At 37.4% G+C, this 23,102-nt stretch overlaps 1 protein-coding gene, 1 long non-coding RNA gene and 1 other non-coding gene across 5 annotated transcripts; 1 reads left to right on the top strand and 2 right to left on the bottom strand.

Annotated features, from left to right (window-relative positions):
• The first annotated feature begins 2,973 nt into the window (after positions 1-2,973).
• Positions 2,974-6,478, top strand: LOC147498141 (uncharacterized). Of its 3 annotated transcripts, XR_015195376.1 has the most exons (6): positions 2,974-3,170; positions 3,260-3,302; positions 3,988-4,354; positions 4,463-4,573; positions 5,789-5,896; positions 6,378-6,478. It is a non-coding gene; the product is annotated as an uncharacterized LOC147498141 (long non-coding RNA). The 3 variants fall into 3 exon arrangements; XR_015195377.1 differs by lacking the exon at positions 5,789-5,896 and having other exon boundaries at positions 2,977-3,170; positions 3,988-4,362; XR_015195375.1 differs by lacking the exon at positions 5,789-5,896 and having other exon boundaries at positions 2,978-3,170.
• A 2,455-nt stretch (positions 6,479-8,933) lies between these two features.
• LOC147498142 (small nucleolar RNA R71) lies at positions 8,934-9,039 on the bottom strand. The gene has a single exon (XR_015197248.1). It is a non-coding gene; the product is annotated as a small nucleolar RNA R71 (small nucleolar RNA).
• An 8,968-nt stretch (positions 9,040-18,007) lies between these two features.
• On the bottom strand, positions 18,008-18,634 carry LOC147498143 (uncharacterized). Its single transcript, XM_086563149.1, has one exon. It carries the CDS (start codon positions 18,632-18,634, stop codon positions 18,008-18,010), a length of 627 nt encoding a protein of 208 aa, XP_086419275.1.
• Positions 18,635-23,102: the final 4,468 nt, after the last annotated feature.

Consider the following 23,102-nt stretch of genomic DNA (forward strand, 5'->3'; position numbering starts at 1 on the left):
TAGCCTAAAGCCTTATATGAGTGAAATATTTGAGAAATGATACAAGGGAGAAGTAAAATCCAGATAGAGAAATCACACATCCACTTGCTTGACCACTATACCATATCCTAAGCGAGAATTTAGGCCCTTTTTGGATCGATATAACCAGAAATTCAAACCTTATGAAATTATTTTCCACTAGTCGCCCTTCTGAGCCTTTCTTTAGCCTTTCATAAACCACAATTGCTTTACCCTTTTATAAAAAAAAAAAAAAAAAAAAAAAAAAAAAAAAAAAAATCAACCTACCCATTCTTTGAATAAGTCTGAGAATAGAGATGAAGAAGAGAAAAGACAAAGACCTTTGAAATCAAGAATTTGTTAGTCGCTTCAAATAAGAAAAGAAAGTTTCCATCCAAATAAAAAATAAATAAATGAAAGAAAATAAAGAGTTAGAACTCCAAAAATAGAATCAAAGGAGTCAAAAAATAAAGAAAAGAAAAATATGGATAAGGATGGAAACAAAGTGTAGAAGCAAAAGTAAACAACAAGGTTTTCTCTAGTTACATAATATGAAGACTCTATTATCTCAGACTTGTCCTTTTTGAATATCCATTTCCTTTCTTCTTAAACCATCTCCTAATCCCCGCAACACCTAATAAAGACCTCTAGCTCAATTAGGAATAGGTTAGTGTGATAGTAAGTGGCAGATGTGTTTGATTGAGTTCGGCTCCCTTGTGTGTCTTTGAGATTGAAAGGTAAAGTGTGCCCATTGTACACTGGAGTAGCGAAACTTGAGCGAAAAGTCAGAGTGGTTTTGTCTTGACATTTATGTGAGGACCTACTTAAAGACGTTATTCCGAGTTTTCATAAACGGACCTGCTAGTGCATTTCATAGTATTACTCATTGTATATATGTTTATTCGGGAGATGATTGATTATTATGCATATATTAGCTTAGGTTTCAACTTGATTATTCTGTATCCATTGCTATTGAGATATATAGATAATTGGGAGCATAAATAAGGAAACAATAGTTTTATTCTGAGTCATTGTAGTATAGATGAAGTTTGTGAGTACCTTCACTAGAAAACTCTCACGAGGCTATAACTCATCCATTAGGGAATTCCTAGTGGTTTAAGGCCTTGTTGCATATGGTCAATGCAATCGCACTTGGCGAAACGATATTAATTAAAACTCCATTTTTTGGTCACTTATGCTAATTTCTCATATTTGCTTGAGGACAAGCAAAATGCTGTTTGGGGGTGGTTTGATAAGAGCCCAAAACTGTAGTTTTAACCCCTTAACAATAATACTTTTAAACCAATTATGCGAGTAATAAATAAGAGTTAATGCTGATTACGTGTTTTTATGTATTTTAGGCATTGAAGTCAATTATATGCAGAAATGTGCCACTTTGGCGAGATAAAGGAGCAAGGGTTGGTTGCTAAGGAGTTCTGTGTTATTAAAGGCCAAGATTCAAGGAGAAAAAGCCATTGTAAAGCCAATTCAAAAGATGAAAAGTCAAAGTCAACGTGGGCAGAAACATCACACGAAAGTCAGTAGAACTTCCGAAGACCATATCTTTGGCTTAGGCCTCGGAATTGGGCGTACCTTATGTCAAAACGACCGGATCGGAAAGAACTTTCCAATGGTTGAAACCTTGACCCAATTAGAGGAGAAGAAGTGGACGAAAAGCCTACTGAAGTCCGATCCAGCTGAAAAGGACTCTGTGGACTGAAGAGATTGGGTTTTGGGCTCGATTTTTCGGCCCAAAACATGGCTCCTCAGCCCATGCACGAAAATGTAGATCTGGTCTCCTCCATTTCCACATACAAGACTTAGCTCTAAAAGATCAATTATATTAGATAGAAATGAGCCATTAGAGAATAATCTAGATCTAGTTTTGAGAATTTTTAATTAGTTTATTAATTAGTTTTTCATATCTTGTTTTAGATTTAGTTTTATGTTCAAGTAATTAGTTTAGAACAAAGTAGATTATTAATTTAGTTATTTGAATCATTGTTTATTATTCATTAGATCAATAAAATAGTTAGTTCTTCATAATTTCGATTTTGTTATTTAAAATTGCTTAGATCTAATTTCGATTCTTAGTCGTTAATGATTTCTTAGTTGTTAATTTATATTTAAATTATTGTTTAATTCAATTTAGTAAAGTTAGAACCTTTATATGATGTCTAGTTTAATTTCATTGAGAAATGATAGTTTGATGAATCAAGGCTAAACCTCCATTAGAGGGGTTTGATGAAGCATTGATGAAAACTTGATTGTGTAGTGTAGAACCATTGTAAGAGTCTATTCCACTCTAGAAGGGAGTTGATTCGCCTTGAGAATGTGTAGACCTTCCTCACATGCTAGTCATTAGTTGGTAGAGATTGTCATGAATGATTAGGGATTAGAATGACCAATTCGTATTGTAAGAACGTAAGAATTGGATTACAACAATCTATGCTAGTTTATTAAGTTGGATTCAAGGTGGATTCAATCCCCCCTAATTCTTATTCTAGATTCAAACCGTAGTATTCCGTGGCCTTCGTAGTTGAAGCATTATAGTTAGTATCTTGTTATTTGAATTTGCATCGTGGTATAATCCCACCATTACTCTCACTGACTTTGGATAAACTGATAGTCGTAGAAAACCTTGAATGCTAAAGAACTAGGAGTGGAACGAATCTTTTACTCCACTCTATTTCGATAGATTCGAGAGTATAATAAATCTTTGATAAATAGTCTTCGTAAAGTTTTAGTTTTACTTACGTTTGAATTTAATCTTTTATTCGTGAGAAGAATTGACAATTTTACGTTTATCAAGGCCCAAAGTCTCCCTTTTTGGCCCATGCACGAAAATGTAACCCTAACCTTCTCCTATATAAAGAGGGTTAAGGTTAAACATTTTTCTCCCCTTACACTACACCAGATATTCGAAAAAAAGACAAGACTACCGACGCCCTTCTTTAGTCTGTTATGAGCACGTACCACGTGTGTCGTTGAAGTCCCCGTGAGGCGTCGGATCATAGACAAAAAGAAAAAAAAAATCACTTTTCACTCATTCATTCTCTTCACAAAAATAAGAAAACTCTCGCTCTCAACTCTCTCTTGAATTGCAAATCACTCTCGAATCTCAAATCGCTCTCAAATCACTCTCTTCTTAATCACATACGATCTTTCTTCAGGTAATTTCGATCACTTAAATTGATCTTTTGATTTCGATCCCAAATAAATGATTTCAGTTTTAATTTCGATCACTTCTTAATCATTACAGATTGTTCACTTTCAGCTGTTTGATGATTGTTTTAATATCATCAGTAAATAAACAAACCTTGCTTTCATAGCCCTAAATTTTTGTATAAATGTTAAATGTTTATTTTGGATATGTTTTTAGCTTGTTATTGATTGGTATTGGTTTTTTGTGATGTGAAGATATGAAATAAAGCTTGAAATGACTTATAACAGTCTCCTTATTAGAAAACATTAATGTTATGGTGGAAATGACTAGTAATGGTTACAAAAGTATCAGTTAGTTATAATTCAATTGCATTTTGAGATTCAATTGCAGTTAGTTACACTGTCAAAGGATACGTGTGTCGGTGTTCCCATGTCCTACAAGGCGAAATACCAAAAATTTAGGTATATTATGTACGAATGTGTGTGAAATGTGGAGATAAATCCAACACGGATTACTTTTAAAATATGTTGTGTCTATGTAACATAGCTTTGGATCCATAGTTTCTTTTTTTGGCGTTTATCATAATTTTACATAAATTTCTGAGAGGGGTCGTAGAATTTGTTCTTGAAATATTGACTTAGATCTATTTGTCATGGATTAGGAATTTTAGAGGAGTTGGTAGTCTTATTTACGCCAATGCTAGTATAACTTGATACCTTTGAATTTGTAGTTGTTTCTATTATTATTATTGTTTTTGGCGTATCATAACTGGTTTCATTTCTGTGGAGTGTGTTAATACCCCCCACCTAATTTTCCTTTTGCAGTTCTGCCGGTACCTGTTCTATCTGGGGAAGATTCGCACCATTAAGTTAGAGACTTAGAGTACACATGCAAAAGAGAGTCTTCTGCAAGCAGCTCGCAAAGCACCTGCCTCAACACTTGGCTTCCAAGTCCAGTGCAACAAATGGGCTGTGATTGTTCGGCTACTGCTGGGGAAATAAAGGAATGAAGAAGACTATGCTAGATGATGATGATTATTATTATTATTATTATTATTATTCATGTTTATCATTTCAACAGTTGCCTATACTGGATTTGTAATGATGAATGTGGTGTCATTTTTGCTAGAATTTGACTGGAGGGATGCTAGTATCAGTTGAAGGTCCAGATTCTCCGTTGTTTACCCTTGAGGTGTGTAGGTAGAGTTATATGTACGGGTGTCTACAACATTATGTATGTGTATACTACCTATTAAACACATATTTGCTATGGTATTTTATTGGAATCTTTCTCTCACAGATAAATCCTGAAAAGGCAAGGGAAGAATTTAGATTAGCAAGTCAGTCAAATGGTGGGACTGGGGTCAGAGATTTTATGGATAGCATGGGCCTTGGGATGCTTGTTGACCAGGTAAACCTGGAAATTTGATAGTTCATACCAAGTGATAAAAAACCCGAGTTTGTTAATCTTTCATATTGTCTTTTGTTTAGTCCACAAACAAGACTTAATAGACTGAAAAGAAAAACGAGTTCTCAGTCAGTTTAGCAATAATGGAAAAGCAAAAAACAGGAATGAATTTCTTAGATTAATTCTATTCTGTATTTCTAAGCATGAAGTCACTTGAGTGGTCTAAAGGCTTACTATTTTATTTTTTTTGTATTCTAAAAAACTTTTTGCCTTGTGATATTGGAGTTTGGAGAGGTCTGTATTTTATTTTTTTTGTATTCTAAAAAACCTGGACTCACATAATGGAGTGAAATCTCAGGTGAATCTTTTTTCTTTTATCAAATTGCAATATTTATACAAATAAAGAAAGTTGTCACATACCCACATGTGAATCAAACAACCATGTTATGGGTGTGTGAGTGCATGTGAGCATACCATCAACGTGTAGATTCATCGGCGCACAAAATGTCTCTTTTTTAAGCAAAGGGGGTCACAGAATGTTGAGTGAGGGTACTGATTTCCCATTTCGATCTTTTAAAAGCAAAGGCACTGACAAAGTAGTAAAATGACGCACTGAAGAACCACGTTGGGTAACACACAGGACATTGTTAAGCACATCTTGGTTCATTGTTATTCCCCTTGAGTAACTGGCTAAATATTTAGAAAACATTAGCGTTAAGTGGTTGCTTCCTAAGAGTGTGAAAATTTGTATTAGCATACACTCACTCTCTGAAACATCAAAGTGTCATAAATATATGATTCTCCAAAACTTTAAATGATGTAATATATGATATACATAAGGAAGACAAAATAAATGATCTTTATACATAAATGAAACAAAATAAACACCTGCCAGAGGTCGCGGAGCTCCACCACTTGTCTGTCCTGAATTGTATCCGGCAATAATATTTTGCGTTTGTTACCAGCCTCAGATCTCAGAACATTTTTATCTTTATCGACCAAACAATAACCATATTGGGCATGAAAACCAGTAGGGACTGAAATTTTTCCAGACCAGATGAGTTCCTCCCCTTGGAAAGGAGTTAAAGCCAAACCTTTCTTCACATTCCATGAACCAAGCAAAGGTTCCAAACCACACACTAGAATACTCTGACCCCATTCAATATAATATGGTATTTTGAAGCTTAAATTGATCATCTTTAATGGTTTCAACCTCAGATTCTCCATTTTCAATGGTTGGGTAGAAATAATAAAAAGTTTGTTTGAGACAAGGAGAGAAACAGAGCCGAGTGTTGGATCTCTTTTTTAGTCGACTCATATAACTATGTAAGTGAGTTTCTCTCTCACACTTGTACTTTTTTTACATCGTAATCAATAAATTTTACTTATAAAAAAAAACAACTAATGCAGGGCATTTATAAGTTTGGGTAACGTCTTTTATGGCCTTAAATAGAGTTACTGATCTAAAAACTATGTTAAATTGACATGGATAGGTAAGTCCGTATCTGATACGGAGTGTCTAACACGGCGAAATATCAAATATTGAGGTATATCAAATACAATATGTTTTCGATATGTGTCCGTGTGACACTTGGATACCTATCCGACACGGATTAAATTTAAAATACAGCGTGTCCTTGTAACATAGTCTAAAAATTATACAGAAAAGGTTCTTTAAATGAGAGGAGGTTCTTGAAATGATTATTTAGTTCTGCTAGAAACAAAGTCAGAGATGGCATTAGTTTAGTTTTGTTGACAAAGCTTTCTAGTGGTGCATTTATGCAAATTATTGTGATTTTCTTAACAGCTATGATAACAAAGACGTTGCATTGAATTGTGGGAACATGTTGAGGGAATGCATCAAATTTCCGAGCCTTGCAAAGTAAGACATGTTGTATTTTTGCTAACTAGTTCCTGGTTTCTGAGTTTTCATCTTTCCCTTTTCTTTATTATTAGTTTACTTTATTGCGTCATTAATTAATTTTGTTTATGTTTTGGGGATTGTTCATCTTTTTTGATCCTGTGTGTAGTAGTAGGTTGGGCTTCTAAAGGGATTTTGGTCTACTAGAGAAGAATGTATCCAATTAGCTTGTACTGGGTGGGCTTCTTTGGGCCATGAAATAGATTTTGGGATAGGGACCTTTTTTTGGTCCTGATTCAGCCTTTTTTAAAAAAAATTGTAAAAATAAAAAACGACACATGTCAAGTGTCGTAGAAAAAAAACGACTGCAAAAAAAAACGGGTCACCACCCGACACTAAGAAAGTGTCGTTTTTATGGAAAAACAACATATCTGTCATGTCTTTTTTCAACAGATCTGGTGTAGTGTTAGTCTCTAATTAGTTTAATGTAGTTGTAGTTTAGCTTAGGGTTAGAATTATGTTAGCATTGTTGCCTCCATTAAAACCTTATCAAATAAAGCTTTAGTTCATCATATTCAATTCTTGTTTTATTATTTATGTCTTTAATTCACTGTTATAGTATAATAATTCTGATGACACAAGCCTAAACCACCATTAGAGGGGGTTTATGAAGCCATGTGAGGATGATTGATTAATTAGAATGGTTGTTGTTTAGAATAGAGTTTAAAGTCTAATTCTCATGGTTGTTTAGAGATAAAAACCAGAAGAATTGAACTAGAGTTTTGAGCCATTATCAAAGAGATTTGTGGTGGAGCTAAACTCTCATGCTAGTGGAACCTTGTTCCGAGAGGACTTAGTGTTCTCTAGGGATCAATAGGTAATTTGATAATCAACCTAATGATTAATCGAATTGCGTGGGGATTTAACCTTCTCTAATATCTTTCTCTCATTTAATTCTACTATTTTGTATATATTATTTACTGTTTTTATATCATTATTACTCTCTCATTAGTTAATAGTTTGATTAGTCTAGATTTGTTACAAGTACGTGCAAGAAAGAGTGGTTCAAACACGACTACTCTCCTCTTCAACACATGTTTAGAGAGTACATTACGCGTGTTTAGATTACAAAACACTGTTTTCACTATTCACAAAACACACAGTAAAACATTGTTAGTACTTTTTTCGAATTTTTCTGCTACTATTCGAGAGCGTACGAGTTGCTCAACCAACTCCCTGCCCTCCCATGACCTGACCCTAAAAATTTGAAACCTTATTTTTAACTCACGAGCGTGCGCACACCCTAAAATTGCCTTCACTGAGCGCGACCTGCCTTCCACATATCAAGCACAACCCGCGCCCAATATAACTAAATTCCAAGTGCACACGCGCCCTAGGTTAATTAGCTTAAATTAATATTTTAATATTATTCGCAATCTTATCTCATGAGTACAGTACAATACTCGTATGTTATCAATTACAAAAAAAATTTAAAAAAAAATTGTATTTCTTTATTCTAAACGGTGTCTAGAAAACTGACAAAATTTGGGGTTCTCTAATTAAGGAACGTGCACGCATGGACAACCTCCCTCAAATTCCTAAGTGACCTGGCTGTTGGTTTGATAAAAAATACAAATAAAATTAATTAAATTAGAAAGCCCACTACCAAAACCCGTTTCACCGGCCTAACATCAAGGCCCAACATGAAGCCTATAGTAAAAAGCATTTTCCTAATTCTTAAAATTTTTAAAACTAATAAGGTTAATCTTTTTACAAGACTTCACAATCCACATCATGTACCAGGACCAGTACTCATATAATTGTTCAAGTAAACGTAGACGTGCTTTAAGGTTGTTGAAGACTCTATTTATATGCATAGCAAGGGTGCTCCAAGTAACACCTCTATACATCCTTGGAATTACTATCAGTGGATTATATTTCTAATAATAATCAGGCTATTTTTGCATGCTCATTAGGAATTACATATTATACTTAAAACTTGCATAAGATTACGATCTGGTACGCATAAACCTGCCATATTAGTTTATCATAGACGCAAAAATAATTGTCTGTCTAAAAATTCACCAATCACCACACACACACAACCTACACCCAACAACACTACATTTGTAGCAATGGGTGAAGAAATAGTAGAGAGACCCCTCTCGGATTTCTATAAGGCTTTAAACGATGGACCTTAGTCCTACATAATTCTTGTAGATACTAAGGGAGATTTTAGAATCCCCCCTAATATATTTAATATACTACTTGTTTTCCATGGATTAGACCATGAGAAGCCTTATCAACACTTACGTATGATACAACAAGTTCTTACTACATTTCATCATCCTATCGTAAGACCTGAACAAATAAAGCTCAGGTTGTTTCCTTTCACCCTAGCTGACACTTTACTAAAAGCACAAAAGCCGAACTCTGTCGACACATGGGAAAAACTAGTAGAATTATTTATGGAACAATTTTACCCGCCACAGAAGACTGATTAGATGCTACAAAATATTCATTTCTTTTGCCAAAAGCCTCAAGAATCATTTTCTGAGGCTTGGAATCGTTTCAGTGATCTTTTAGTAGAATGTCCACATCATAATCTAGGTACAGACATACTAGTTCGTGCCTTCTTCAAAGGCCTATCCCAACATCATAAAGAGACTTTAGATATCATGAATAGAGGTAATTTCCTAGGTAAAGGAGCCACAGATGCTTATAACTTTCTAGATAATCAATCCAAGAAAAGTAACAACTAGGGAGGTAACGATTACTCCCGCTCCATTCCTTCTTCTACAGCTAAGGCAGCCAGTATGTTTGAGATTAAACAAGATTCTGAACTTAAAACGTTAATTGAATCCCTCACTCGTAAGGTAGATGCCCTTTCTATTAAAAAACAAGATGAGAAACTAACTCCTGTCATGAACATAAACTATCTTCGCTGTAATTTCTGTTATAGTCTTGAGCATTCCAATCATTAATGTCCTCTTGCTTATGAACAACCACAATCATAGCCAGAAGATGTCTGTGCTTTTAATTATATACCTAACGCACCTTGGAGACAAAATTCTAATTTTAGTTGGCATAATAATCACCAACAAGCAACACCTCCAGGTTTTAATAATCAAAATATTAGGTCCACCAACAACTACAATCAATATCAACCAATACATGGACAAGTGCAAGGTAACTATAATAATAGAAGTTTAGTCCCAGTTAATAACAACAATCAAAATCCACCCATTAATAATCAATGTGAGATAGTTCCTGTTACACAACCCGTGGCAACTCAACCTTCCCAAACTGATAGATTCGATGTATACATGCAAGCTCAACAACAGATATTACTAGCCATCCAACAATCCATCCAACAGTTAGCCCAAGAAAAACCACAACAAAAAGGTGTGTTTCCCGGTCAACCTGTACCTAATCCAAAATCAACAAACACAGCCTTTGAATTAAATGGTAGTTCTAGTAATGAAAATATAATAGAAGGAGAATTAAAGGCCGTAACTACTCTCCATTCAGGGAAAAGTGGTTGACAACAAAGTAATAATGCCTGAGGATTCCCCACAACAAGATAAAGAAAACTTACTAGATACTCTAGTTGAAATTGAAGATTCTACTATGGTAGAAGTACTAGTTAAACCTAAACCTAAGGGGAAACCGACAACAATTAAAGAAAAGGGCAATACTCATATTGACCCTTACGCTAAATATAGAGAAAACCCACCGTTTCCCCAGAGACTAGCTATGCTAAAGAAAGGCGATAATTTTGACGAGATTAGAGAAGTTTTTAAAAATTTAACTATAAACCTACCTTTCCTTAAAGCCATAAAGCGTCTTCCAACACACGCTAAGTTTCTTAAAGATTTGTGCACCACAAAGAGGAAACAAACATACCTAAAGAAGCATTCTTAACATAACAGTTTTTCTCTTTATCTGCACAATGGAATCATTAAGTATAAGGACCCTGACTGTCCCACTGTACAATGCACCTTAGGCGATACTTTCATAACAATTGCTCTTCTAGATCTAGGGGCGAGTGTTAACTTACTCCCATTTTACCTTTATAAACAACTAGGTATACATTATCTAAAACCGACTAAAATGTCTTTGCAGTTAGCCGATCGTTCGATTAAGTATCCTAAAGGCGTAGTTAAAAATATTCTTGTTAAAGTACAAGACTTCTATTATCCAGCCGATTTTGTCATTCTAGACACAGATGTCGCCCACAACTCTATTCCTATCATCTTAGGGAGTCCTTTCTTGGCAACTGCCAATGCCCTCATTAATTGTCGCGATGGTTAGATGTCCATTTCCTTTGGAAATCTTGTTGTTGAGGTAAATGTTTTTAAAATGATGCAACAGATCGACACCAGACACGACTATATATGGCAAAATTAGCATGATAGAGAGCCTCGCTCAAGATTATTTTTACAAAACTTTTCCAGATAATCAGATGTACCAATTTCTTTCCTTTGGTAGTACTTTGGATTCTTACATCTAAGAAGTACATGCCCTCTTAGAATCTACTCCTATTCACGATCTAGCTCCTGAGTTTGAAGAACTCATTCCAGAAAACAAATATGCGTTTTAGAAGAGGAACACCCTCATGATTCCCTCATTCCCACTCCTCCCACCCCTGAGTTTAAACCTCTTTTCTGGATGAGCATCTTTATTCCATTTTTTATGTACCTTGGTATGCAAACATTGTTAACTTTTTAGTGTCTGAGATCATTCCTAATATATGGACCATGAATGAATGCAAGAGATTTTTGGCCAAAGTTAAGTTTTACTACTGGGATGAACCCTACCTTTTTAAATATTGTGCGGATCAGATAATTCGTCGTTGCATTCCTTAGTGGGAGCACAATGAAGTCTTATCGTTCTGTCATGAACAATCATGTGATGGTCATTTTATTGGAAAGAAAACTGCTGCCAAAGTTATTCAATGTGGTTTTTATTGGTCGACCCTATTTCAAGATGCCCATGCACACTTCAAAGCGTGTATTAGATGTCAACTTGGCCGTATTACTCAACGTAATATGATGCCCTTAAATCCCATTCTTATAGTGGAGATTTTTTATGTCTGGGGTATAGATTTTATGGGTCCATTTTCTATTTCGCATGGTTTCATTTATATTCTTGTAGATGTAGATTATGTTTCTAAATGGATTGAAGCCATGGCTTGTCATAATAATGATTATAAAACTGTAGCATTGTTTATGGAGGAGTATATCTTCTCATGTTTTGGTGCACCTAAGGCCATCAAGAAATAGAGGAAAACATTTTTGTAATAGAGTTATTAAAGCTTTAGTCAAGAAATATGGAATTATCCATAAGGTGGCAACTCCGTATCACCTACAAACTAGTGGTCAAGTAGAGGTGTCCAATAGAGAAATTAAAAAGATCTTAGAAATGACAGTTAATCCTGATAGGAAAGACTGGCCTAGATGCCTAACAGATGCTTTATGGGCATATAGAACGGCTTTTAAAATACCTACCGCTTAATTTTTGGTAAACCTTGTCACTTGCCTGTTGAGTTGGAATACCGTGCCCTGTGGACTATTAAAAGTCATAATTTTAACATTAACACCACTGATGTCAAGCACAAATTGCAATTAAATGAGGTTGAAGAGATTTGTAGTGATTCTTACGATTTAGCAAAGGATTATAAAGCTAACATGAAACGTATACATGATAAACATATTTTGCGTAAAGAATTTAACCTTGGTCAAAACAATTTGCTATATAACTCACGTTTGCATATTTTTCCTGGTAAATTAAAAACACGTTGGTCCGGACATTTTTTGGTTATTGATGTCACCCCTCAAGGGGTAATTACTTTGGTAAATCCTAAAGACAACAGTACCTTTTAAGTAAATGGCCAGTGCTTAAAACATTTCCATGAATTACGTTCGCCCGCTGTAGAAAAAACCCTTCTACAAGACCCTATTTATGAGGATTGACCTCTATGCATGGTGTACTTCCTATCCATATTCCATATTTTGGGAGTACTCCATTAAGTTAACCGGACCCTCCTTTCAGAGTGTGTGGTTGTAAGTGCTAGATCCTTAGTCCACGTTCATGTAATTCACGCATTCCTTTCTTGCACTTTTTCTCGTTTCTTCTGAGTAGTGTTTCTCTATGGAGTGATTTACATTTTTACTTGCTTTGTTTGTTTTCTGCTTTTCAAAAATCTTTTTCATAAAAATTAGAAAATATAAAACCCAAAACCTATAAAATATTAGATAGATTAGAAAGTCTAGGATATCTGATTCTAAAAGGCCTTCTTTTTCACGACAACAAAATTTTTTCATCCTATTCTAAAATTTTGTTTGGGGGTGGGTAATCACCCCACCTTATTCTCTCAACTTTCTATCTTTGTTTATACTACATTTAGTCGTTTAAATTCATATGACACAATCTAGTCTTCTAGATTTTCCATCGCCCTCATAACTTATGCCATTTACACATTTCGAGGCGTTCTTCCACCATTTCATATGTTTTTTTTTTGGAATTAAGTTGGGGTTAGGCGGACCCCCACCTATATTGATTAACTTTTTCTTACATACATTTGTCCGCTCGCATCATCATTTATAATACTTTGTAACATATGATCTAATGGCGGAACAAAATGCATAACAAAATTACTACTATCTTGACCTATTGAAGCTAAATAATCCGCTGCTCTATTCACTTCTCTATAAACATGTGAGAAGGAAATATATCCAAATTGTTGTTTTTTTGCCTCTATTGCTTCAATGATGTCCAAACAATACCACGGTGGTTTTTCTCCTTTGTTGATATTGTTGACAACCCTTAATGAATCAGCTTCAGTCTCCACTTCTTGGTATCCTTCCATTAGACATCTTTGTTGACAAATGTCTATTGCTATAAGTTCTTGGAATAAGACTGATTCCAATCCTCCTTTGCTAGTGAAAGCTGCTAAGCCTTTCCTTCTCCATCTCTCAGCACACCGCCATGGGCTGGGCCCTTAGCACTGAGGGATCTATCAGTATTTGCTTTTATTTGGCCCTCTCTAGGTGGTACCCAACAACACTATTGTTCTCGCCATCTTGAGAGGGATATTAACTCTGAGACGATGACATAAATTCCTGGATGCACTGCAGTCTGGGATCGCAGGCTTTAAAACTTACACATAATTCCTTACCTTTCTCTCCATCTTCTCAAATACCACCTTTGCTATTTTGGAGATTTTCTGGAATCTGCGCGCATTCCGTTCCTTCCATATACTATCAATAGTTGCGTAGAGAAAGATTTTATAAACTTCTCCTACTGATTCATCTTTGTAGATCCTAAGTATCGAAGTCCACTCCTTGTTTGATGTTCTTGAATCTGTAGAAATGCCTAGTAGTTGTTTCACTCTAGTGATTACTTCTCTGGAAAATGCACACTCAAAGAAGAGGTGTTCTGAGAATTCGCTGCTACTGTTGCACATGCAGCATGCCGATGAATTTAGGATTTTCCTTTGTACCAACCTATCCTGTGTAGGGATGCTGTTAGAAAATAATTCCAAGTGGTGAAAGAGTGACGGGGCAGTACCCATTTTCCCCATACTAGTTTGTGCCATCTTTTTTGAGTTAAAGCTTCGTATGCACTGTGGGAGGTGAATAGTCCACTTTAATGTGGCATCTATACAATTTTGTCCTTGATCATATTTTGATTGATGTCTACTGTCAGAATAGTCTCCTTTAAGGATTAGGACTGCAAATTTGTGACTATCGGATTCCAGTCACCATTTGAAATAAGAATGGACACCTTAGTGTCCAGAGGAAAATTCCACTCTGCCAGGGCTTCTGCATCCTCAATCAACGCCGATTTTGTACACTAGATGTCATGCCATAAAAGGGTATCCTCACCATTTGCTATGGTGTATCTTATAAGCTCTTTTGATGTTTTCTTGGTATTCAAAACACTCCTCCAAGTCCACGAACAATCTCTCGGGGCTTGCATAGACCAAAAGTAGTTTACCTTGGTGTGTTGTTGCCATGTCCAGTCCACCCATATTGTATCTTTTCTAGTGACTAATTTAAAAATCAACCCACAATACGCACCCAGATTCCATCTATGCACATTCATTACTCCCAATCCGCCCTCCTCTTTTGGTTGACAGATAGAGTTCCAACTTGCTTGATGGTATCCCCTCTATGCATTTGTACCCCTCCATAATAAGTGGGCGCATATACTTTCCACTTGCTCGAGCACTGTCTTGGGTAAGATGAAGGTTCTAGCCCAGTAAGTGTGAAAAGATAGCAATATTGAGTTAATCAGCTGTGATCTACCTGCATGTGAGAGAAGCTTAGATTTCCCATTGGTGATTTTAGCCGTCACCTTCTCCACTAATGGCTGACATTCCCTGATATCAAGCTTAGCAAAAATGAAAGGAAGTCCCAGATATCTAACTGGTGGTTTTATCAGTTCTATTCCCAGAATCATTGCCAGTCCCCTCGCATCCTGATCATTAAGTCCTCCGGCTAATAAAGTTGTCTTGTGTTTGTTAATCTGTAGCCCTGTAGCCCTTCCAAACTCCTCCAGACCTTCTTTAGTAGCTTGCACCGATCATGCTTCTCCTTTACAAAATATGAGTACATCATCTGCAAAACCAAGATGGGATAGCTGTACCTTCTTGCATTTTGGATAATAGAGGATGTCCTTGTTCAATAGCTTCTGTTTTAGCAGAACACAACTGAGCATCTCCATTACTAATACAAACAAGTGTGGGGAAAAGGGATCTCCCTGTCGAACACCTCTCCCTCCTTAGAAAAATCCTTCTGGTGCTCCATTTATCATGATCGAATAAGAAAGAGTTAAAATGCACATATCAATCCAATTGCACATACTGGCCGAAAACTAGAATTTCTTGAGTATAGCCTTTATGGAGTCCAACTGATCATGTCATATGCCTTCCTGATATCCAGTTTAATGGTGCATCTGGGAGTACCATTCTTCCTGTCATACCCCCTGAGTATGTTGTCTTGGATAGATCTGCCAGGAAGGAAAGCCGATTGATTAGTCTGCACTAAATCATTGATGACTAATAACATTCTGTTTGATATGACTTTAGATATACATTTATAAACAGTGTTACATAACGCAATGGGTCTAAAGTCCTCCACCCTTGAGGGATTGCTAACTTTTGGAATAAGGCATAAAAAGTAGCATTGACACCTCTAGGGAATTTACAGAATTTAAAAGCATTAAGGATAGCAGATAAAAAGTCATGACCAACTGTATGCCAAGATCTCTTGAAGAAAATAAGAGTAAAACCATCCGGTCCCGGTGCTTTATTCTCCTTCATATTAAACAGGGTGTGCTTGACCTCTCAAGTGTGACTTCAGCATCAAGAATGGCTTGCATACTATCAGGGATAACATCTGTGACATATAGTTGATTATAGAAATCCTCTCCACTTATCTCCCTAGCATTAGACCCCAGTAGCCCATTGTAATACTCAACAATTGTTTTATTGACCTTAGGTTGTCCTGTGATTGTAACCCCCTGGGAGTTCTGGAGAGTCCATATCCCACTCTTTGCTTTCTTTTCTTCCAGAGACTTAAAGAAAAAGGCAGTACATTTATCTCCTTCTAACATCCATTCATTTTCTTGTTGGCTTTTGATTTCGGATATCTCAATACTAGCCAACTCGCTGTACTGTTGTAGAGCTTCTTTCTCCTTCTGGCCCAAGAGGATCCATGGCCTTTGCTTGTATCTGCCTTTGTATATCATACAATACCTCCCTCGCTTGCTGCACACTGGTATGTAAGTTTGAAATTTTTCTCCTTGCCCACGGCTTAATTCTTTCTTTGAGAGTCTTTAATTTCTACATAAAAACATACATAGGATTGGAGAGAATTCTGTCCTGCCAAACCTCTTGCAGGATGTCATGAAACTCCTTCTGGTTGATCCAAAAGTTTTTGAATCTGAAAGGTGTAGCCTTGTTGTTCATATCTGTCCAGTATAGGATAATTGGAGAGATCATAAATACCATGCAGAAGGAATTCCACTTTCGAGGTTGGATACTCCACGTTCCATGTACTATTTACTAAGCATCTGTCTATCTTCGTCATGATTCTTCCTCTACTCTCTACTTTGTTGTTCTAGGTGTAGAAAATCCCATTGTAGTTCAGGTCTAATAGACCAGCATGTTGCAAACAATCTACAAACTCTTATGCTTCACGTGGATGCATAGGACTCCCGCCAACTCTCTCTCTACAACCTTTGTGATGTTGTTAAAGTCACCTGCTACACAAGAAGGAAGTATGACCGAGCCTTGAATGTCCCGTAGATCCCTCCATAAATTCAGCCTGAGAGTTTTTGCATTTCTAGCATATACCACTGTCAAGATAAACTCTTCATTTGTTGGCTTGAATCGAACTTTACAGTGTATAAATTGATCAAATTCTTTCAGCTTACTAGCTTCAACCAAATACAGATCCCAACACACTCATATTAGACCAGACGGATCCTTACCATAGTTGTTTGTATGCTCCCATAAAAGACAACAGATGTTCCTAATGAAATCATACTTATTCTCCCTAACTTTAGTTTCAAGTAAACAAAACATGTTGAGTTTCTTGTCAACTCTCAAACTATTTATTTCTCTAGCCTTCTCTACTTCATTTACACCTCTGACATTCCAAAAGCCCACGGATGTAACCATCGGTAATTCTTATGTTTGGAGCCTCTCGGTCGGCCCCTTGCCTTCTTGCCACTATGACTCTTTGCTAAAGAGCCTTTCTGCTTTTCTGTGGTCATACCAGTTTCTCCTCCACAATGCTTCCCAGACCTAGTTACCATGCCTGATCTCACAGGTTCTGGAGTGATGGGAACAAGTTCCATGACACTAGTATTCCTGACTCTATCATGAAAATATTCCACTTCTCTGTCAGATGTTTCATCATCTGATCTCTCTCTAGTTTCCGGGATAGCCATCAACAAATGAAAACGGTTGGCTTCCATGTTAAACAGCGTAAAATCATCTTCTTCCGTTCTCGGATTTAAAGGCCCAACACTATCATTCAACAGTACAATAGCTTGTGTCTCTGTCATCCCCTCTTTTGTTGCACTTTGATCTACCATGGGTGGTATTGTCCCCATCCCACTGGAATTTTCAGTCTTAACTGCTCCCATAATAGTGCACTTTTGAGATGAATTCTCTTGTGAATTACTTGGCCCAGCTTCCATCTCGATTCCACCTCTCGGCCTCCATTCTTTTTCTTAGTTTCTCCTTTTTTAATCTCCTTTTTTGGCTCTTGGACAATCTCCTGCCATTTACCTGCACTTCCTGTTCCATTGGTTCCTTCCCTCTATTACTAGTCGGGAATTCCACTGTGTTGCTTTGGGTAGTTGTTCCTGTATTCTTGTTAACTTGTATGCACTCAGAAACAATATGGTCAACAATCTTGTAATGATTACAAAACTTTGGGAGAGAACCATATTGAATGTCCTGCCATAACTCCACCCCAACCTCAGGTACTATGATGGATATTTTGTTCGGAAGTGGATTTGTTAAATCTATTTCAACCAAAACATTTGCATAGTACCCATTATTTCTTTCCATCCACTCGAATTGAGCACCCCAGTCCTCTGCCCAAACTCATCAAAATGTCTACCTCCCAGTATTCAAAAGGCAACCCTGGAAATTTGACCCACACAAATCCAGTAGTTTGTTTGTGAGTTTTGCAATTGAAGTTAGGCATCCATTTGCAGAATCTCACCATTTGTCCTTGAAGCTTCCATGGGCCACCAATGTAAATCTTATTGTGGTCTGCCTCATTGTTGAACTTGAACAAGATATAACCTTTTCCCAACGGTGAGATCTTTACGGCCTCAGTTAAACCCCACTCATTGCTAACTGCATATCTGAGCGTGTCTAAGTTGGTGAATTTATACATTCTCGCAATCAAAGCATACTTGCAGGCATCAATTCCTCTCTCCACCGAAGCTAATTGAATTTTGACCGCTGGGTTGTCACCTTTTCTCGTCGGTACAGGTAGAGAGGCAACATCCACAGTTTGCTTCAGTCTCCTTCGAGCTTTGTCAACATATGATTCTTTATTTGCCTCCACCGTATTATTGTTGTTGTTGTTGCCTTGCCTTGAATCCACCTCACTACTCGCAGGAAACCTCATCTGATGTCTACCCGACCCTAATCCAAATGGAATCGCATCCATTTTGTTCCTTGCAAGAGAGCAAGAGAGTTTGAAATCTTTTGTTTCTTGTTTCTTCGAACTCTCACTGTATGCAGTAGAGGATAAACGATTTGTTTCTACTAATAAACTTGCATTGTCGACAATGGAGGATTTTACTACTAATGGAAAAAAAAAGCGAAAGAACAAGATAAGAAACATACGAAGGGTTTTTTGTATGCTATTATTGGTAAGAAAAGGTGGCACCAGATCAAGACATCGACTTAAGTTATCTCACTCCATGTTGTTCCTAAAACTGTCCCCATTTTTAAGTTTCAAGTTTTCTTCACCATTTCATATGTTACCCACGATTAGATTTGAGTTTTTCCTAGATCATTAGATAGCATTCTTCATGCTGATCATTTTCATAGCTCATTCACAAAAATCGGATCGCTAACGAATCGGGTATCTTAGTTTTAAGTTTACGAGGCATCATGACAGAATGGGTATTATTGAAAAGATTTGGGCTTGGGCCAAAAATCATTTTTCCACCCAACCCACGATATTTACACTTCACCGACCATCCCATTTAAATTCGCACACCGGCCTATCACTTCATCTTCCTAACCAAAATTAAACCTGTCCTAAATCAATCCCACGACTTAGCTTATCAGAAACTAAATTCAAGCGCGCCCCGCGCTTCCTCCATCAAAACAGACCTTCTCCAAAATTTTACAGCACCTTCCCCTAATCATCCCCTACTTATACCCCTACCCATATTCAAAATCCAACCTACCAATGGCCCGACTAGTAAAAATCACGCCGGAATTCACATTTAACGTGGAGATATTCCAGCCATTCTACGGTACGGATATGCGTGCTAAAGGGTAGGATAGAATGTGGTACTCCACTGAAGAGTACTACCATAAGGATTTGGTGTTGAAGTTTTATCGGAATAAGAGGATACTTCCTTTAGGGAGGATGTTTGTGGATTTGGACGGAGTTCACATGGATGTGACTCATGATTTGCTTGCTACCATCACTGGGATACCCGCTAAATAGGTCACCTTGACCTTACAGAGATCCCAGTTTGATGGAGTGCATCAGTTGATAATAGAGATGCTGCTTGAGGGTCGATACAATGATCGTTCTCACTGTGCCAAGCAACAGTTGCTTAGGATTAACCAGCTGGCTGTGACGCAGTGGCTAGGAAAGAACCTCTGTAGCACTACGAAGCCGAGTGACATCAGCTTGTCATTCCTGCATGTTCTTTGGGTTCTGTAGAACCGGAGGTATGGTATTTGCCTCATGGATTTTATACTTGAAGAGCTTATGGCTGTAGGCCTGAGCACTGCACCCCTTCCTGTTTTAGTTACTATGATTATGTTATCTTGGGGCTGCATGCCTGAGTCACCTAGGACTCATATTAAGCTTCACTCAAATGCAAAGGCGTATAGTGATTGTGTCCAAAGGCATTGGACAATGCCTAAAGAGAGAGCTGATGGTATGGATCAGGATGAGGATGAAGATGAATATCCTGTTTGTTTTGCTGAGAATGCTATGGATCGTGCTAATTCTGATTTTGCACATTTTTCACTACTCCATAACGGGATGCGTATGCTTTATGAACATTAGCAAAACCTAACTACGCTCTATGAATCGATACAAAAGCGTCAGCATAGAGCATAACATTCGAACCATAGCCGATAACCATGCCGACATGCTTAATTCGATAGAGAACATAGAAGAGGCGCATGCAGCTTTTCAGGCTGAAGTCTTGAGAAGTTTGCCCCAGCTAGGAGGTTCGCCTTTTCTTCTGACTTTCGACGTGAGCGTCGTCGTCATCTTTCGTCTGATCTTTAGCCTTTAGCGACTTCTGTATCGAGGATAACGAAATCAGCAGGATAGTAGAAATCCTGAACCTTCACAAGCACGTTTTCCACTACACCCTTAGGATACTTGATAGACCTATAAGCTAATTACAACATCATTTTTGTAGGTTGCATCTCCTGTAGACCTATTTGTTTACATAAATAATAAGGGAGTAAGTTAACACTCGCCCCCAGGTCTAATAAAGCAGTGGTCGTGTGAGTATCCCCTAAGGTGCATGGTACAGTAGGACCAGGGTCCTTGTACTTAATAATATCATTGTGTTCCGTTAAAGTTGGAAACTGTTCAATTAAAAAGGCGTCTTTAGGAATCTTTGTCTTACGCCTAGTAGTGCACAACTCTTTGAGAAACTTAGCAAGGTGAGGTAACTTTTTAATTGCTTTAAGAAAAGGCAAGTTTATCGTTAGATTTTTAAAAACTTCCCTAATCTTATCAAAATTTGTATCCTTGTTTAACATAGCTAATCTCTGAGAAAATGGTGGTTTCTCTCTATATTTAGCATATGGATCAACATGATGTTTAACCTTGGCTTTCTGTTTCTTAGGTTGTGGTTTAACTGGTACCTCTATAGGGGTAGGCTCTTCAGTTTCTATTTCGGTATCTAGTTCAATATCCGGTGTAGGGACTACTTGTGGTGTAACTATAGGCATAGTTACATTGTTATCAACCACTCTACCTGAACGGAGAGTGGTGATGGCATTTAGCTCACTTACGTTTGCATTTTCAGTACTAGTATTACCATTTATCTCAAAGGCTGTGTTTGTTATTTTAGGATTTGGTATCGCTTGACCTGAAAACACACCTTTTGGTAGTACTTTCTCTTGTGCTAACTGCTGTAAGGAAAGTTGGATGGCTTGTAAAATCTATTGTTGGGTTTGCATAAAGGCATCAAAACGATCTAGATGTGGAGGAGTGTTAGCTATAGGTTGTGTGACAGGAACTATGTCACGTTGATTATTACTGGGTGGATTTTGGTAGTTATTACTTACCGGAACGATACCTATATTAGCATTATAATTATTATTGTTATAATTATTATAATTCCTTTGTCCTTGTCCTTGCCTCGGTGGATCTTGGTTGTAATTGTTTGTTGGCCTAACATTTTGGTTATTAAACCTTGGAGGTTATTGATTATTTCGCCAACCGAAGTTGGGGTTTTGCCGCCAAGCTGCGTTAGGTTTGCTATTAATGGAACAAACATTATCTTGTTGTGATTGTTGTTGTTCATAGGCGAGAGGACAATAGGAGTCGGGATGCTCTGGACTCCAACATAAATTACATAGATTAGAGTTGACATTCGTGACGGGGATAAACTTTTGTTGAACAGAAATAGCCTCTACCTTTTTAGTGAGAGATTCGATTAAATTTTTAAGTTCAGGATCGGGTTTCATCTCAAAAATACCGGCGGCCTTAACTGTTGTAGAAGAACTAGCTTTAACGGAGATATCGTCACTACCACCCCAGTTATTATTACGCTTGGTTTGATCTTCTAAAAATTTATAAGCCTCTGAGGCTCCCTTACTGAGGAAACTACCCCCATTCGATATGTCAAGCACCTCTTTGTGGTGGTGTAACAGTCTCTTGAAAAAGGCACGAACTAACGTGTTTTTCACGAGGGTATGGTGTGGACACTCTATAAGAAGATCGGTGAAACGATTCCAATCCTCGGAAAATGATTCATGAGGATTCTGTCAAAAGAAATGAATCTTGGAAAGCATTTCATCGGTCTTCAGTGGTGGGTAAAAATGTTCCATAAATAGTTGAACAAGTTTGGCCCACGAGTCCACGTAATTAGGCTGAGCAGTTAACCAAGACCGCCTTTATCGGCTAAAGTGAAAGGAAACACCCTTAGTTTAATTTGTTCAAAGACCAACCGTAGGGATGGTGGAATGTAGTAAGGACTTGGTCAATCCGGCGCGATAAAATGATAAGGTTTTTCATGGTCTAACCCATGAAAAACGGTTAACAAATTAAATATATTTGGGGGGATTCGGAAATCCCCCACTAGGTCTGATAGAACGATGCAAGATTTTGGGATCTCGTTCAAGGCTTTGTAAAAGTCAGAGAGAGGAGACTCTCTTTCTTTAGCCATTATTTCAGGTGGAGTGTGTGATATATTAGCTAGAGGTGTATTGAATGGTATACTAGAAAGGCATGTTTGTTGACGTTGTCGGTTTATTACATTAGGCATTTTTCTTCTGCCTGACCTTAATCTCATGCAATGCTAAGACCAATCTTAACTAAACACGACAACACTCAAAACAATCCTGATATGCTTGTATAAACCTCTAACATGAGATGCGAGGTGTGGAAGAAAGAAGTACCTGAGTGCCTCCTTGCTTCGCTTTTGAATAGCATCTTGTATACACGTGCTCAGTGTGTATAACGAGTTAGAAACACTGAATAACTTGAAGTAATGGAAGTTTGAAACTAACCTGTGGAAATCGGGCGTTTCCGAAGAGGGCGCGCGTCGCGCTCAGAATTGGCCTAGGTAGGGCGTGGGTCGTGCTACGGTCTGATCGAGAACCAGTGATTTGGGCGCAGGTGGCGCTCCAAGTTTGCCTATGAAGGGCATGGTCGCGCTCCGTACTTCACTGATGTCCAGTGATTTGGGCACGGGTGG

This window comes from Coptis chinensis, chromosome 5 (genome assembly GCF_015680905.1).
Source record: "Coptis chinensis isolate HL-2020 chromosome 5, ASM1568090v1, whole genome shotgun sequence".
In the NCBI taxonomy this organism is placed as follows: Eukaryota; Viridiplantae; Streptophyta; class Magnoliopsida; order Ranunculales; family Ranunculaceae; genus Coptis; species Coptis chinensis.